General features: G+C 40.0%; 1 protein-coding gene across 1 annotated transcript in view; it reads left to right on the top strand.

The window, feature by feature from the left end:
* Positions 1-14254, top strand: part of PATJ (PATJ crumbs cell polarity complex component) — a 149448-nt gene that overhangs the window by 105148 nt on the left and 30046 nt on the right. The window contains exons 29-33 of the mRNA XM_061353426.1: positions 718-790; positions 3816-3908; positions 8700-8771; positions 9160-9277; positions 9852-9985. Of these exons, the coding sequence (XP_061209410.1) occupies positions 718-790; positions 3816-3908; positions 8700-8771; positions 9160-9277; positions 9852-9985 (490 nt within the window). The remainder of the gene's footprint in view (positions 1-717; positions 791-3815; positions 3909-8699; positions 8772-9159; positions 9278-9851; positions 9986-14254) is intronic.

Below are 14254 nucleotides of genomic sequence, written 5' to 3' on the forward strand. Positions count from 1 at the left end.
AATTCCTAAGTCAAATAATTTTAAATGGCAGTTGAGGAAGAACATTAGCAAGGCAGAATGCTATTTAATAATAAGAAAAGGAGGCTTTTGTAGGTTACAAAGTAATCAGATGTCAACTTAGGAATGCTTTTTAAAGGGGGTAGAGGAAAAGATGCCATACCTAATGAACATCTGTGAAAAATAATGCGCTTTGTATGTAGAGGGAATCAGTATACATCTGTTTTCTTCTTCCTGCATTTTATAAAGATTCTTTCAAGCTTTTACACTGAATCTTTAAGACAAGGCAAATATGAATAAAATAAAGCAATCTATTGTAGTAACACAGATATATTTCTGTAATGTGAATGTTAGACTACAAACCAGCAGTTTACAAATGTAGGCACTATTAGAAGAGGCTAACGAAGCATTGGCATATCTATTGGTGTGTAGGGACCACAAAATCTTAACTGCATCCTCTGATAATCCACACAAAATTAGATTTCCAAAGAATGATGCCAGTATGTCCCAGGTGAAAGTACCATGGTCCCAGGAAGGGATGTAATGTGTTTGCTAGCAAGCAAAAGCAAAATTGAAATGCTTTTCTAAGCTCTAACTTTTGGTAAAAAGCTGTTACTTTTTATACTTGTAAGAGTATTTTCTTAATGGGCAAAACCAACTCAAAAGAAGTTTGACCATTGTGGTTTAGTGTGTAATACACTGGTTTTATTTGCTTTGCAGAAGTGAAGATGCAGTCAATCAAATGGCTGTTGCTCCTTTCCCGTTACCTTCCAGCTCTCCCTGTTCTATTGAGGTAAGGTTTGTGGGTTGGTTTTTTTAACTAGGGATTGCTAAATTAGATGGATTCATCATAAGTAGTAGTTTGTTATAAATTTAAACACCCTGTCTAATTAAACCCTGAATCATAAAATGCATTGGGTAGGAACTTGACCTAATAGGCATATTTTCCTCCGCCTCTTTTTAATTGATCTCATCATTACTGAAAGGGCTGGCATGGCATTAACAACAGGTATTAAACAGGTTATTGCTGTACAGGAGGAGGAAGGTCTCTGAATGAAAAACTTGTCATCTCCTGTCCTGCTGCTTTTGTAGCTGGTTAGATCTGTAAGGTCTCTTCCAACCCAAATCATTCTCTGATTCTGTGATTCCTGCTCATTTTCTTCCCACAGGAGCAGACGAGGGCCATTTAAGCAGTGAGCTTTACTACAGTGTTGTAGCATACAATCTTCCAGTGCAAAAGCTTCCTTAATGTGATAGTATTACCAGTGGTTTTCTTCATTATAGTTGCTCTCAGCCCTAGTGTAGACTGATTGCTCTCTTGTGCACCATGAATCCCTGCAGTGTCACCACATTGTTATCATTTCGGCATCTCGATATGGTGTAACTAAATTTTCTAGATAAAATGCATGGTTGGCCTTGCTGTTGCTTTTTAATTCTATTTCTATCTGAGCTAATAAAGCAAAATATGTTTTATAATTCAGTTGAGGTTTGGTCTTGCCTTGAATTGATAAATTGATGTGCACTGAACTCCTGGTATTTCAATAGGCAATGGTCCATGCTAGGTAATGCAGGGTGAATCCCCCTGTTCTTAGGTTTGCTGTTGCTTTCCAGATTATATTGCCACTGATGGCTGTTTCCATACAGGCACAGTGCTGTGCAGTGCAAGAGCTGCTCAGTTTTAGTTTTTGTTTGGATCTGAGTTATTTTTGGACAGTGCCTTGGCTTTTCCTTCTCTCCTCCATATAAAAGCAGCATGTCCCAGGTGCAGCTGGTGGATCACAAATTACTCTACAGTTTACAGAGCCCAAGTTCATTTTATTTTTGTTGACTCTTTAATACCTGGCTGTAATTAGATTCTACCAGCCTGTGGAAATCAAAGAGCTCAGCCTCATGTGCAGTGTTTGCTTTTAGAGGTAGGTGCTTGTGAGATGAGTTTTATGCATTAATGGCAAGCTCTTACTATTTATGTTGTGGCTGCCTTATAAGTAAGTGCAGTTTTTTACTTACAGCTAGTATCTTACTATAGAAAATAAATGTAACCAAGAGGTGCTGTTGTTGCACAGAACTTTACATTGCTTTCCTTTGTCAGTTGTTCCCATCTTTAGATAAAACAAAACAAAATTGTTCATTACATCTTGAAATTATATCTTCAATATATCTTGAAATTATACCTTCAATACATTCAAATTATATCTTTTAAATACCAAATAAATATTTTATCTTGTGTGTAACAGGATTAATTGTGTTAATTTTCTTCGCCTTATCTCTTTATCATCATTAAGGTATTTTAATATGGAAAGTGATAAGCAGTAAATATGCCTTCAAACAGGGTCTGGCTTTATTGCATGGATAAGTCTATGTTGTGGTGTAATATTGTGGGCAAGCCACCAGAAGCAATGTATATTAAATACTAATTACTGTAAAATATCTGTTTAAAAAGATTTCATTCATCAGAAAGCCACAGAATGAGATAGTTGTTGCAATACTGAAGAGCCTTTGTACAGCTGCAGAGATACTTCGCCTGCTCAAGTGGTGGTTGAAACGTTTGTGTAATTCTCATTGTGTGTAAAATGTCTAATGAAAACTCAGAAACCATTTTGCATCTAGGACTGGGTTGGAACTTGATGATCTTAAGGTTCTTTCCAACCCTAACTATTCTATGTTCAATTCTATGATCTTGGAGTTTGATTTGATTTGTTGTATGTAGTCCATTTGCAGGAGAGAACAGCTCCAAATTTGGCTTAAATGCTTAAGTGTGTTAAGATAGCTTTAAAATAAAATAAATCAAAATTAGAGATCAAAAATCTTTGCAGATTCAGGACCTGGTTGGTTTAAAAATGGGAAGGAGAATGAACACATTAAATTTTACATGTAGCCAAGTTGCTGATACTTTAACCTTTGAATTCTAGCTGAATTCTAGATGCCATTTCCTATCTATCTTAATTGTCAGTATGGGACGGAAATAATTTTTCTTGCAAGCCTATGCTTCTTAAATATATGCTAGTTATTCTCTAAAGAAAATGTCAGAAAATCCTGATCAGACAAACTTTCCTACTTAGTATGGTGCTATTTTATGTTTCAAGGGCCTTTTTTTTGTTGTGAATTCTCTATAGAATGAGAAAAACTTAATGCAAGAGGAAGTTCTTGGAGCACATCTTGGTGAAAATACTGATGTCTTTGGGGCCATTACTTTCATTTGCTGATTCTCCAGTGATTGTCATTGAATGGCATTTGCAGTATTCTCACTGTAATGTCCAGAAGTACCTGAGTCCTGAAGCTAAATTTGCACTTCAAGTTGAGGATTTTGTTCCAGCTTCCTGAGCTCGGTGGCCATGTGCTCGAACCAGAACAACTTCAGCTTTACTGGTTCCTCCAGGGTGGAGGAATCACTCATGCTGCTACCAGCCTGTTCAGATTATATGCAGGAACATGCGCTTCCTTTAACATGCCTGAGACCTTCTCTCTCAAAAGAAGTCTGAAGAAGATCTCTTAATACAAACTCATCAGCTTTCACAGTTGATAGGGATTAGTCTGGCCTTGAAAGTTAACCAAAATCAGCACCTAAATGTTAGTATTAGACTACCTCGTGGTATTTTCGGCTGGCCATGTGGAGACCAAGGTCTGTCTGTCAAAGGTTGTATCACTCACTTGTCTCCTGACATTAGGATGCTTTAATTGTGGATCTTTTTACTTTTTCATGCTGCTACTTGTTTAGGGGAAAAAAAAAAAAAAAAAAGGTAAAGATGTCCACTTTTTTTCTTTAGCAATGATGGGAGATCATAGCTCTGTTTAAAAACTGTTACCAATCCTTTCAACAGGATCATGGTGGCACTGAACCTGCAAGCAGCGAGGAAGACCCGAGCTTGGAAGTTGTCATGAAAAGCTTGACTGAAGAGGAATCCAGCAAAGCTGTAAGTGACTTAAGGTCCAATTAATAATTGGAGCTCAGAAATACAGGCTCATTGGCTTGATTTGTTTTCTCTCCACCTTTGTGTTGGAGTATTACAGCACACTATTGTCCAATAATATCTAGTACATGTAAGAGCAGAGTCAAGGTCTTAGCTATATACACAGACTGTTTTCATGCACTAACCAGTCAGTATGATTTGTTAAAATGTTGAAAGAAGAGCTGCTTTGTAACATTTTGACCCCCTCTGAAGTACTTCCTCAGTGAGGGGATTGAGTTTCCACTCTTGCTATCTGAGTGTGACAAACTTCAGAAGAAAGCATGGTCCGTAAATGGTATTCTTATTTATATTCATAGCTTCATAAATTCTAAGGCCAAAATGTCTATTATCATAATCTAGTCTTGCCTCCTGAATAACATAGCTATAGAGTTACTGTCAGTAGTTTCTACATCAAGCCCATAACTTCTGGTTTAATGTGGTGTTGTCAGTGTGTGCTGTAATAAATACAGAAATTCCCATTGATGCAGATGGAGTTTTTTGTTGTTTAATATGTCAGATTGTGCATTACTGAAATCTGAAAGTCCTTCAGGGTACAACTCCAATCTCTCTATTTTGGACTCTACTAAACATGCTGAAGAGTGGCTAACCTCAAGGTACATCAATTTTGCTGAGGCGGTCATTTTGTCCAGCAGCCTATTCCTTTTTCAAGGAATGTGTTGACTGAGACATTTCTGGATTTATTTTTTCCTTAGATGTTCTCTTCATGCTTTATCATGTCTTTTTCAAAGTGTGGCCTGAGTTTTCCAGTTATGAATTGGATATACATAATGTTCTATAGCTAGTAAGTACTTAATGAGTCTAGGAACTCCAGGAGTTAGGAAGTATTACATGCTTTTGAGCATCAGAATTAACTACTCACACCAAATGGACCAGTTTGTCTTCCTAATGGATTACCAAAAAGTTGGATTATTTGTATTTGGTAGCCTTGTGCAGAATCCTACTTTGATGCACTGGAATATAAATGAATCAGAGTATTATTGTATGTATTTACAGGCATAAGTCACCTGGATTTATTGCTGTTCTTGTTTAACTGGCAAGAAACTTTGAGGGGTTACAAGGTAATATGAAAAGTTGCTCAGAGACTAAGGTGGATAAAGTTATATAAAATGAATTGTGCAGTTTCCTGGTGTTGGATATTGTGCTGTGCAGCTTTCTGAAAGGTATGAGAGGAAGCACAGATTTAATGGGGAAAAAACTTGCATCAATTCAAGATAGGTGTGGAGGGAAGATGCTGCTGGAACAACAGGGAACCCAGAATATATTGGCAGCTTCTTTTCAAACTTGAAGCAAGAAAGAAGTGAACTGTGGAGCCATAGGATAGAAATTACAGTATTTTAAACAGTATTTTAGACTGAAAGGTAAAAAAAAGGTGAAGCTTTGGTAATAAAAGTTGTCGAGAACAAAGCAGTGGCAGAAGGGTAAGAGAAGACAAAGACATGGTTTTGTTGAGAGCCTCTAGGTGAGGAGAACATCGCTGTAATACTTAGTTTTTCTTTCCCACTATCCATACCAAGTTTTATCTCATCTTTCCACTTAAATTGTTCATGTAATAGCAGCTGGCTGCTACAATTTACATTTTATCTTTGGAATTTAAAAAGCGCTATCCAACATTATATGCAGTATTATTATCCCTGCTGTGGCACAGAGGGGAAATGACCTGTCCTGGGTCATTGGTGAGACCATGAGGCAGTGAGTGTGTCACTTCTCTGGCTGCAGCACAGCCCTGCCTGCAGTCGATGGCTGTTTGCTTAGAGGTGACTCACTGATTTTTCCATTAGATAAATGGATGCTGAAAAGTTAAGAGCTAGGGGGTCGATTTGGGAAGGAATTTTAATGCCTATAGATCCAACTGCTTATTCTAGCATGCCTTTAGTTGGGCCAGCCCTTGGTTTAGAGGCATAAATGGATGAAAGAGAGTGGTAAAAGCCATTTTCATAATTTTAGAAGTTTTCTTTCAATCAGGATTTTAAACCAACATGGCAAATACTGCTAAGTGTCTTATTTTTGTAAATGCTGATGGCTGGGATTGGTCTGTTCTGACCAGAAGGAAACAGGTTTGTACTCATTAAGACTTCAACACTGCAGCGCAGCACAAGACAGCTCATTATTTTGAAGAAAGATTTCCCTTTCAGTCTTTTAGTGACAGTTGAGGCAAAAGAAAACAGTGCCTTGTTTTTCATAGCACGCTGGTTGCTACTAGAGCCTCATGCTACTTCACCATTGTTATTGAATTTCTCAGTCATGTGTCAGGAGAAATCAGGAATGTTAAAGTCAACAAGTAAGACCAAGTTCACTGAGTAAATAAAAAGTATGTGCTTATCAGGAGAGATCTTCTACGAGTATGCACAGCTCAAAACATGGGCAGGATGTCTCACCAAGTGACAACTGTAATAAAAGGAGAAATTAAAGTTTCACATCATTCTCTATTCACTCGTTGCTGATAAATGTGTCAGTCTCTCCCAAGATACTTTTTGTTGTCACTTCATCACTTTCAAAAGTATAAAGTTATATAATGGACATCACTGTAGACTTGGATGATAAGAAAGGGGAAAGAAAACAACTTTAATTCTGAACTGGAGCCAATGGAAGTGTTAGGCAGAGTCTGCATGTTGAGGTTTGAGGTGGCCTGGTAGAAGGTCATGGTTTTCTGAGGACTGTAGCTGTCTTGCTTTCCATAATGTGTCATTGGAAAAGAATTGATATATGGAGCTTTGAGACATTCTCAAAACTTTTAACTTTACAAAGGTGAAAATGGCTTGGGCAGTCATCCTGTGTGCTCTGAACCACCTTGCAGCATTAGTGTCCTGGCAGAGCATGTACATAATTCAGTGTCCTGTAGGTGGGATACTTAAACTGATGTTTGGTACGTGAGAATGGATGCATTTTCCTTGAAAGACTTGAACTTGGAGCAGTAATCTATCTTTACCACAAACAAAAAACCTGTCCTTGAAACACTGGTGAAGAGTGGCTTTGTGAAAATGCTTTTGGATGCAGCTGAGGGAATTGAATTAGATTAAGCCAGTCAGGTCGCAGGCTTATGACAAATGCTGAGTGTACAGTTCAGTGCTTGAGGGGCTGGAAATCCTTTTATTTTGGTTAGGTACCTCTAGCATAGTCTGAATTAAATGGAGATTAAAGAGATTTAAAGGTGGTGCTTGGTGCTTACTTGATGTGCAAGATGAAGTTTCAGATCTTAGTCACATACCGGAATGAAAAAGGGAAGCATGAAATAATTTTTCGTAGCTTACTAAAACAGTCTCTCATAAAATGACAAAGCAATCTTGCTGTTTCTCCCCTGACACCTCTGATAATACAATGAGATCACCACTTTATCTTTTTCTTCTTGTTATCCATTTGGATAATAGCAGTATAGTTACAGCAAGCTGGGGAAAAACACAGAAGGTGAAAAATGGAGGCAGGGGGGGAAACAAAGCCTGTGGGGCTTGGCATGATTTAACATTAAAAAGCTCGGGGAAACAAGGTCAGTGTTTCCAAGCTTGGTTAACTAAAATTTGATTTTCTTTTCAATATATGGATTGTCGTCTTGCTTAGAAAATCTTCTGAGATGCAACAGAATGGCCCTGTTTTGTCTTGAAGCTGCTGCTCAGCTTTTCTGAAAACTAGGTTGTTTTATCAGGTTTTTAACATGGGGTAGGATACCTGACACTGTGATCAAAGCAGCCTAAGTTTGGCTAAGAGCTAGCAAGGGGAGGACACTGTAACTGTCTGGAAATAGTTGTAGAAGTAGGAGTTAACAATGTTTGGTAGTGTATTGCAAAGATATGAAAGGAAATTAGGATACAGACTGAGCATGTATTAAAGTGCAATTGTTTGAGATATTTATAATGAGGCTAGATGATGTGTTTTGAGCAATTACTTTATTTAACTGCTGGCAGCGTGCTTATTGTTCCTGAGGACTACCAAGAAAGGAAGAAGGAAGGAGAGATGACTTTGAACACCTCCCTGCTGTAGGCACTCTGATTCCTGCATGTTTCCCCACAGTATGGGAATTGCTGTCCTAGCCTCCTCAGAGGACACACTTCTTTCTTCTTTAGAGCTTCATATTGCTCAGAAACAATATAGACCACATGTGATAATCTCCTCCCCAAAAATCCCTTCCGTGCATTCTGTGACTTCAAAACTGTTGGTGTGGTTTTGATAACTCCTGATATTCCCTGTATTCTCACTAGATTTTCCTCTTTCAAGTTCAGCCTGGAGAGGAGAAGGCTCTCTCTTATTGTGGCTTATCTATACCTTCAAAAGGCCTACAAGAAACCTGGAGAGGGGCTTTGGACAAGGGCCTGTAGGGACAGGCCAAGGGGAATGGCTTGAACCTGCCAGAGGGGAGACTGAGCTGAGCTCTTAGGCAGAAGCTCTTCCCTGTGAGGGTGCTGAGGCGCTGGCACAGGGTGCCCAGAGAAGCTGTGGCTGCCCCACCCCTGGCAGTGCTCAAGGCCAGGTTGGACACAGGGGCTTGGAGCAAGCTGCTCCAGTGGAAGGGGTCCCTGCCCATGGCAGGGGTTGGAGCTGGATGAGCTTTAAGGTCCCTCCCAACCCAAACCAGTCTGGGATTCTGTGATTCTGAGCTTTGGCTTTGTGTTGTGCTACAGATGTACTTATGTGAAGAAATATCACTATGTATACCTAGAATCATCATTTTGAGTTTTGGAGGGTATTTTGTTTAAGCTAATGAGAGATTTGCAGTACATCTCACTTTCCTTTTTGACTTTTTAGGATGTGAAATGTAAAGCTGACAAACCAGTGGTGGCAGATCAGCAAGAAATGGAGGAGCAGCTTCCAGAAAATGTATGTGTGTTTGTGTTAACCAAAAAGGGAGGCTTGATCTAGTTGAAGAATGGATGGTTTATGGGGGGAAGAGGATAACTGGGGAAACCTACGTTATTTGGTATGAGAGGAACAAGTGAGAAAGGTGATGCTCTGTCCCTGCTTCCTTCATGAGCATTTCTGGAAGCACAGTTGTCCAGTCACCCTGATTTTCCATTTACTGATGAAGAGAGTATTTTCAGTTCACCTATATTTATTGCTTGTTTCCCTTCTATTGACTACTGGCTTTGATAAGGTACAATACTCAACAGCAATATCCCCATAATGTCCCCATATCAACAGTAATGTCCCCATAACATGCCTTTCTGTGATTGATAACTTATGTTTTCTCCCTCTGCTTTGCTTTTAGGTCCTCAATCAGATCAGACAATCCAAAGCTTCCACAAAAGTACCTGTAAACGTACAGGAGATACCCCTGGACCCAGCACCGACTTATCTTTCTCCAGAGGCAGAAGTCACCAGCCGTAGTATGAACCAGCTATTTTTTCCACCAGTATAGTGTATATTTAGTCTCCTTACCCAGGATGGATTTTTCCCCAGATAATTTTCACTGAGGCTTTTTATTTGAACATCCAATGACTTATTTTAAGTTATTTTTTAAATTGTTTGCATTTTTCTCTCATTTTACAATTTTTGAGAGCTTGAAGGTGTCTTTGCTTGGTTTTATTGACTTTTATGTACAAAGGCATTGTTCCTCTGTTGATTTAAAGTAGAAGGAAAGGCAGTCTGGGACATCCTGTCCATTCCATGGTGCTGGAATATGGTCTTATCTGTCCTGAATGGAATACAGCTTGCCATTGTGATCTGAATTTAAATTATATGAATAACTTATATAAATATATATAGGTTACGCTGATATAGGTCACTTTGATATAGAGACTTCAGAAATTATGCAGAGTAGTCTTCTAGTTTGATTTAAATTGGTAAAAGTGAAGAGGAAGTTACAAGACCTTGATTAGTTGCTCTCATACGATTCCTTTGATGGTTTTCATTTTCTCATTGAATAGTGTGACCTGTTTGTTTGCCTTTTCTTGTTCTCAGGCGTCTTCCCACCTCCATTGCCTGCAGATCCAGCAACATGCTCTATAGTTCCAGGGCAGGAGATGACTATAGAGATATCTAAGGGCCGATCAGGCCTGGGACTCAGCATCGTCGGGGGGAAAGACACTCCACTGGTGAGTTTCTGTTAAACTAATATTTACTGCCTCTGCCAATAGGAGACAGAAGAACACACAGAAACTAATGATGCCATTAATCTGTAATTGCCTTAATGAATTGTTTAGGACAGGTAGAAGAAACCAGCAACTGCAATCTCCAATAACAAGTTGATAATTTTGCCTTCTATCAGATAATTTTCTGTTCTGTTTAAATGGAAAGATTTCTGTTTCAGTAGTGCTTTCTGCTATAGTCAGCTTACAAATATGTATTCTTTCTTAACTATTGTGAATTAAGAGCATCCAGCAGGCAAGTTACCAGAAGGGTTGGACTAGAAATTAATATCACAGAGGTAGAGTTACTACAGCAAGGTTAACCCCTCTGTCTTGAGAGCATAAGCGCTTAGTAGCTGTTTAAACAAACTGATTTATCTGCCTGCCAGAAAAAGCCCTTGCTGCACAGAGGTAAACCAAAGGTAATCTTCTATTGTTTTCTGTGTCTTTTTTGCTTAATCTTGATCTTGGCTATGCTTGTTTTCAAAGTATTATCTTCAGCTAAATTAAAATGTATCAGTTCAAATGTAAACTCAGCAAGGTAGTTCTGCTAAACCCTTCTCTGCCTCCGCTGTTGCTGCTTCCACTCCACTTTCCATTTAAGAGATGCTATGTTACAGTATAACAGAATGTCAGGTTGTTTCTTTGAAATGTCAAATTCAGTTCTCTCAGTAAACAAGTCTGCTGCAGAGGTGGCCTTACTGGGTTCTCCTGAATCCCCTGCCACAGAGACTCTTAAGGCAACAGAGATGCTCTGTTACATACAGTTGTTCCCGAAAATATCATAGTGGTGCATCATTAAGCAATGAAGTACTGTGAGTGTCAGTAGATGCAGACAATTGCAGTGTAGTAATCCTTTTCCAGAAGAAGAAAAAAGAAGGAAAAAAACCCCAAGGAATTTGAAAGCAAAAAGAAAGTTTTGTTTTGCAAAATGCAGGCTGTACCTTTTACACTATTAGGGCTACAATGGAAAAGGTTCAGCTTTTAGTCCCATTTATCCAAGTCTCTGACTATGTAGAGTTTGGCTGAATTGTTCTGTTTCACATAGTGATAGATCTGAGTTATGCTGAAGGCTTGAATCAGTCTAAAAGGTTTTCAGTCTGTCCAGCCATGTGCTGTTTTGTACCGAGTCCCTTTTCAGTCAAGCTCCTCAGTGTTGAGTAGATTCAAATAAGAAGTTCAACATTATTCGTCGTCTCTCTGCTTTTTCATTTAACTGGAATTTGGAAATAATGCATGGCAGCTTGTCATGCAATCTGGTAGATGTCTTTCATGAGATTTTAATATAAATAAATGAAAATTATAAATATTTGCTTTACATTGCAGATGAGAAAAATACAAAGGATTTTATTCTTTAGATAGAGTAAGTGGTTTTGGTTAAGTATTATACTTTCATTAGTTTGTTCACTAAAGTGTCCTCATAGGAATTAATCTGAAAGACCTATGTACTTGATTGAAGTAACAAATTCATGGAGAGAAGTTGGACTGACCATGTTTCTGATCCTCACTTTACAGGACTTACTAAAATGAGGCCCTGTTTCTTTTCATATTTCTGAATCTGCTCATTCAAAGCCAAGCAATATTGTACCATAAGAAACAAGTTGCTTTGTGAGACCAGAGTCAAATCTGATCATTTCCCATGTGCAGAGACCCTCTCTGGGGCTCTCCACAACTTGCTTAGCCAAAACATTACAGAAATGCTTCTTCTCAAAGCAGGTACTCTGGGTTGTGTCTTTAGCTGGTGGGATCATTCATAGCTCTGTCTACTGTGTGCTACTTATCTCCCCCAAATTACTTTGATGCGCTTTTTTGCCATGAAGTTAGAAAACCTTTTGTTAAAGAGTTGAAATGAAGTTCCCATAACATAATGAGGAAGAGTAAAAGAAAATACTGTGCAGTACTGTAGGAAAGCTTCCGTCTTTCTGAGTTGCATTGATTATAGAGGAAATATAACAAGATGAGCTCTTAGGCAGGAGCTCTTCCCTGTGAGGGTGCTGAGGCGCTGGCACAGGGTGCCCAGAGAAGCTGTGGCTGCCCCATCCCTGGCAGTGTTCAAGGCCAGGTTGGACACAGGGGCTTGGAGCAAGCTGCTCCAGTGGAAGGTGTGCCTGCCCATGGCACTCAGCTGCAGAGGCTTCTTTTACCTTTTTGTCTTCTGAGAGAATAAGACATAAATACTTATTTCCTCCTCCTTTTTCTACTGGGGTATGTTCATTTCTTTCCTGTGCAGGTGTACAAGTGCCTACAGAACAATGAAGGTTATGAATCCCTATTCCTAGGATCTCAGAAATAACGTATCAGCATGGGGTACAGGGAGGCTGTTCCTTATAAAATCCAAGGTGGCTGTGGCAAGAGTATAAGGGACATCTATGTGGTATTAAAATGCAGTTGATCTGAAAATGCTTAACTGATGCACAACAAGCAGCTCACATGTGATGGGAAAGCTGACTTCAGAATATTTTGGATTCTTTTTTTAATCACATGATATATAGTCCCAGCTTGTGGAATAATAAATCTGGCAGCCCACTAAAGGGATGCACTGCTTCAAGATGAAATATAGAGTGCAACTTTTAAGTCGTAACCTTAGGAATCTCATCAGAAATCACCAAGTAGATACTTGAAAAATACAGCCTGTGAGCAGGGAGGTTAATTTGCTCAGGAGTTTGGAAAGTGATGTCTTAACCCTTGTGAAATGTTTTTTGCTGAGAAGACAACCTTCCCATTAAACTTGCAGAACCTTTCAAGTTGCATGTATTATAAGCAAGGAGTTGTGGCTGTGTGCTTAGGGGAGCAGGAGAGCATCAGCTGGAAAAGGCACGAAGTAAGGATTGTCTTTGGGAGTTATCTTCATGTTGTTGAACTTTATAGACTGCTATAGCCCTTAAGGAGCCCTGTTTCATTTTATTCTAAGGCTTGATTTTGAGTTTTGCTTTTTTCTTTGCTGTCTTTCATTTCACCTTCCCAAGTCCCCCTGAGAGAACACAACACATGGCCTCTGCTTTAAAGCAATTAAACTGCAGAGTGGAGCTGGCTGAAGTACAGGGCTTTCAATTTGTGAGAAGATTTTTTTTTCTTTGGTTGTAGTCCAATCAAACTTGTAAAAGTAACCTCAGAGTGGGAATTAAAATAAAAAATAGGGGAAAAAATAAGAAGTGTTTTCAGAAACATCCCAAAATGAGGTTTGAGGCTCGATCCCTGCTCCCCAGGACACCATCCTGCCCTCTTGTTGCTGAATTGTGCATAAATGCTTGTCAGCTCCACCACTGCTAATAGCAGCCATAAACCTGACAGGGGTGTCATTGTCACTCAGCAGCTGCCAGTGCTCCCAGGGTGCCTGAACTGCTCCAGCCCAGGGCTCTTGAGTGCAGCAGATCTGTTTGGGCAATGCCTGTGGTGCAGCCCTGAGGGCTGCTGCAGACCCTGGGATGCTGGTGCTTGTGCTGCCAGCTCCGAGCCTGAATGAGCTGTGACTCTTAAGTCAGATGTGGAGTTCAGCTTTCAGAGGTGGGTGTTCACAGCAGCAAACCACTGCTGGCATGGCCAGCTGGCCCAAGGCTGTGCAGGCAGGGACCCTGTGGTCCAGGGTTAATAACTAGCCCTGCGGGATACAGGACTGGCAGCACTGGGTAGTCTGGTTATTCACCATAAATTATGGGGCTGGAATTCCTCAGTTATCCTGCTTCTCATTCATTGCATTCTCCACAACGTGTTTCAAGGCAAATAATTTAGCTTCAGGTACTGAAACTCGAGGGAGTTTCACCTCAAGGGAGGGGATTTTCTGCCTTTTACTGTGCTCTGGGGAGAACCCCCCTGCAGTCCTGAGTCTAGCTCACTACAGGGGTGGTGAGACACTGGCAGAGGTTGCCCAGAGAATCTGTGACTGCCCTTTCCCTGGCAGTGTTCAAGGCCAGGTTGGACACAGGGGCTTGGAGCAAGCTGCTGTAGTGGAAGGTGTCCCTGTTCATGGCAGGAGTTGGAACTGGATGAGCTTTAAGGTCCCTTCCAACCCAATTCTATTGTAATGGGCTTTTTTTTTCTCTGAAACTCTTTTGCCAGAAAGTTTCTATGAGTTTTTCTTTAGCTGTCAGAGAACAGGGCACCAAGGAACTACTTAACAAAAGGTGTCCTGGTACTGCTCCAGATGGCCTGTGGGGTTAAATCATCCAAACCCCATCATCACCCCAGAGTGGTGGATGGTGCAATGTCGAGTCCAGTTTGCAACCTGCAAGGAGCTGT

Source organism: Neopsephotus bourkii, unplaced genomic scaffold (genome assembly GCF_033783945.1).
Source record: "Neopsephotus bourkii isolate Nb327-2 ecotype Australia unplaced genomic scaffold, CSIRO-AGI_Nbou_v1 NB_673, whole genome shotgun sequence".
Taxonomy (NCBI): Eukaryota; Metazoa; Chordata; class Aves; order Psittaciformes; family Psittacidae; genus Neopsephotus; species Neopsephotus bourkii.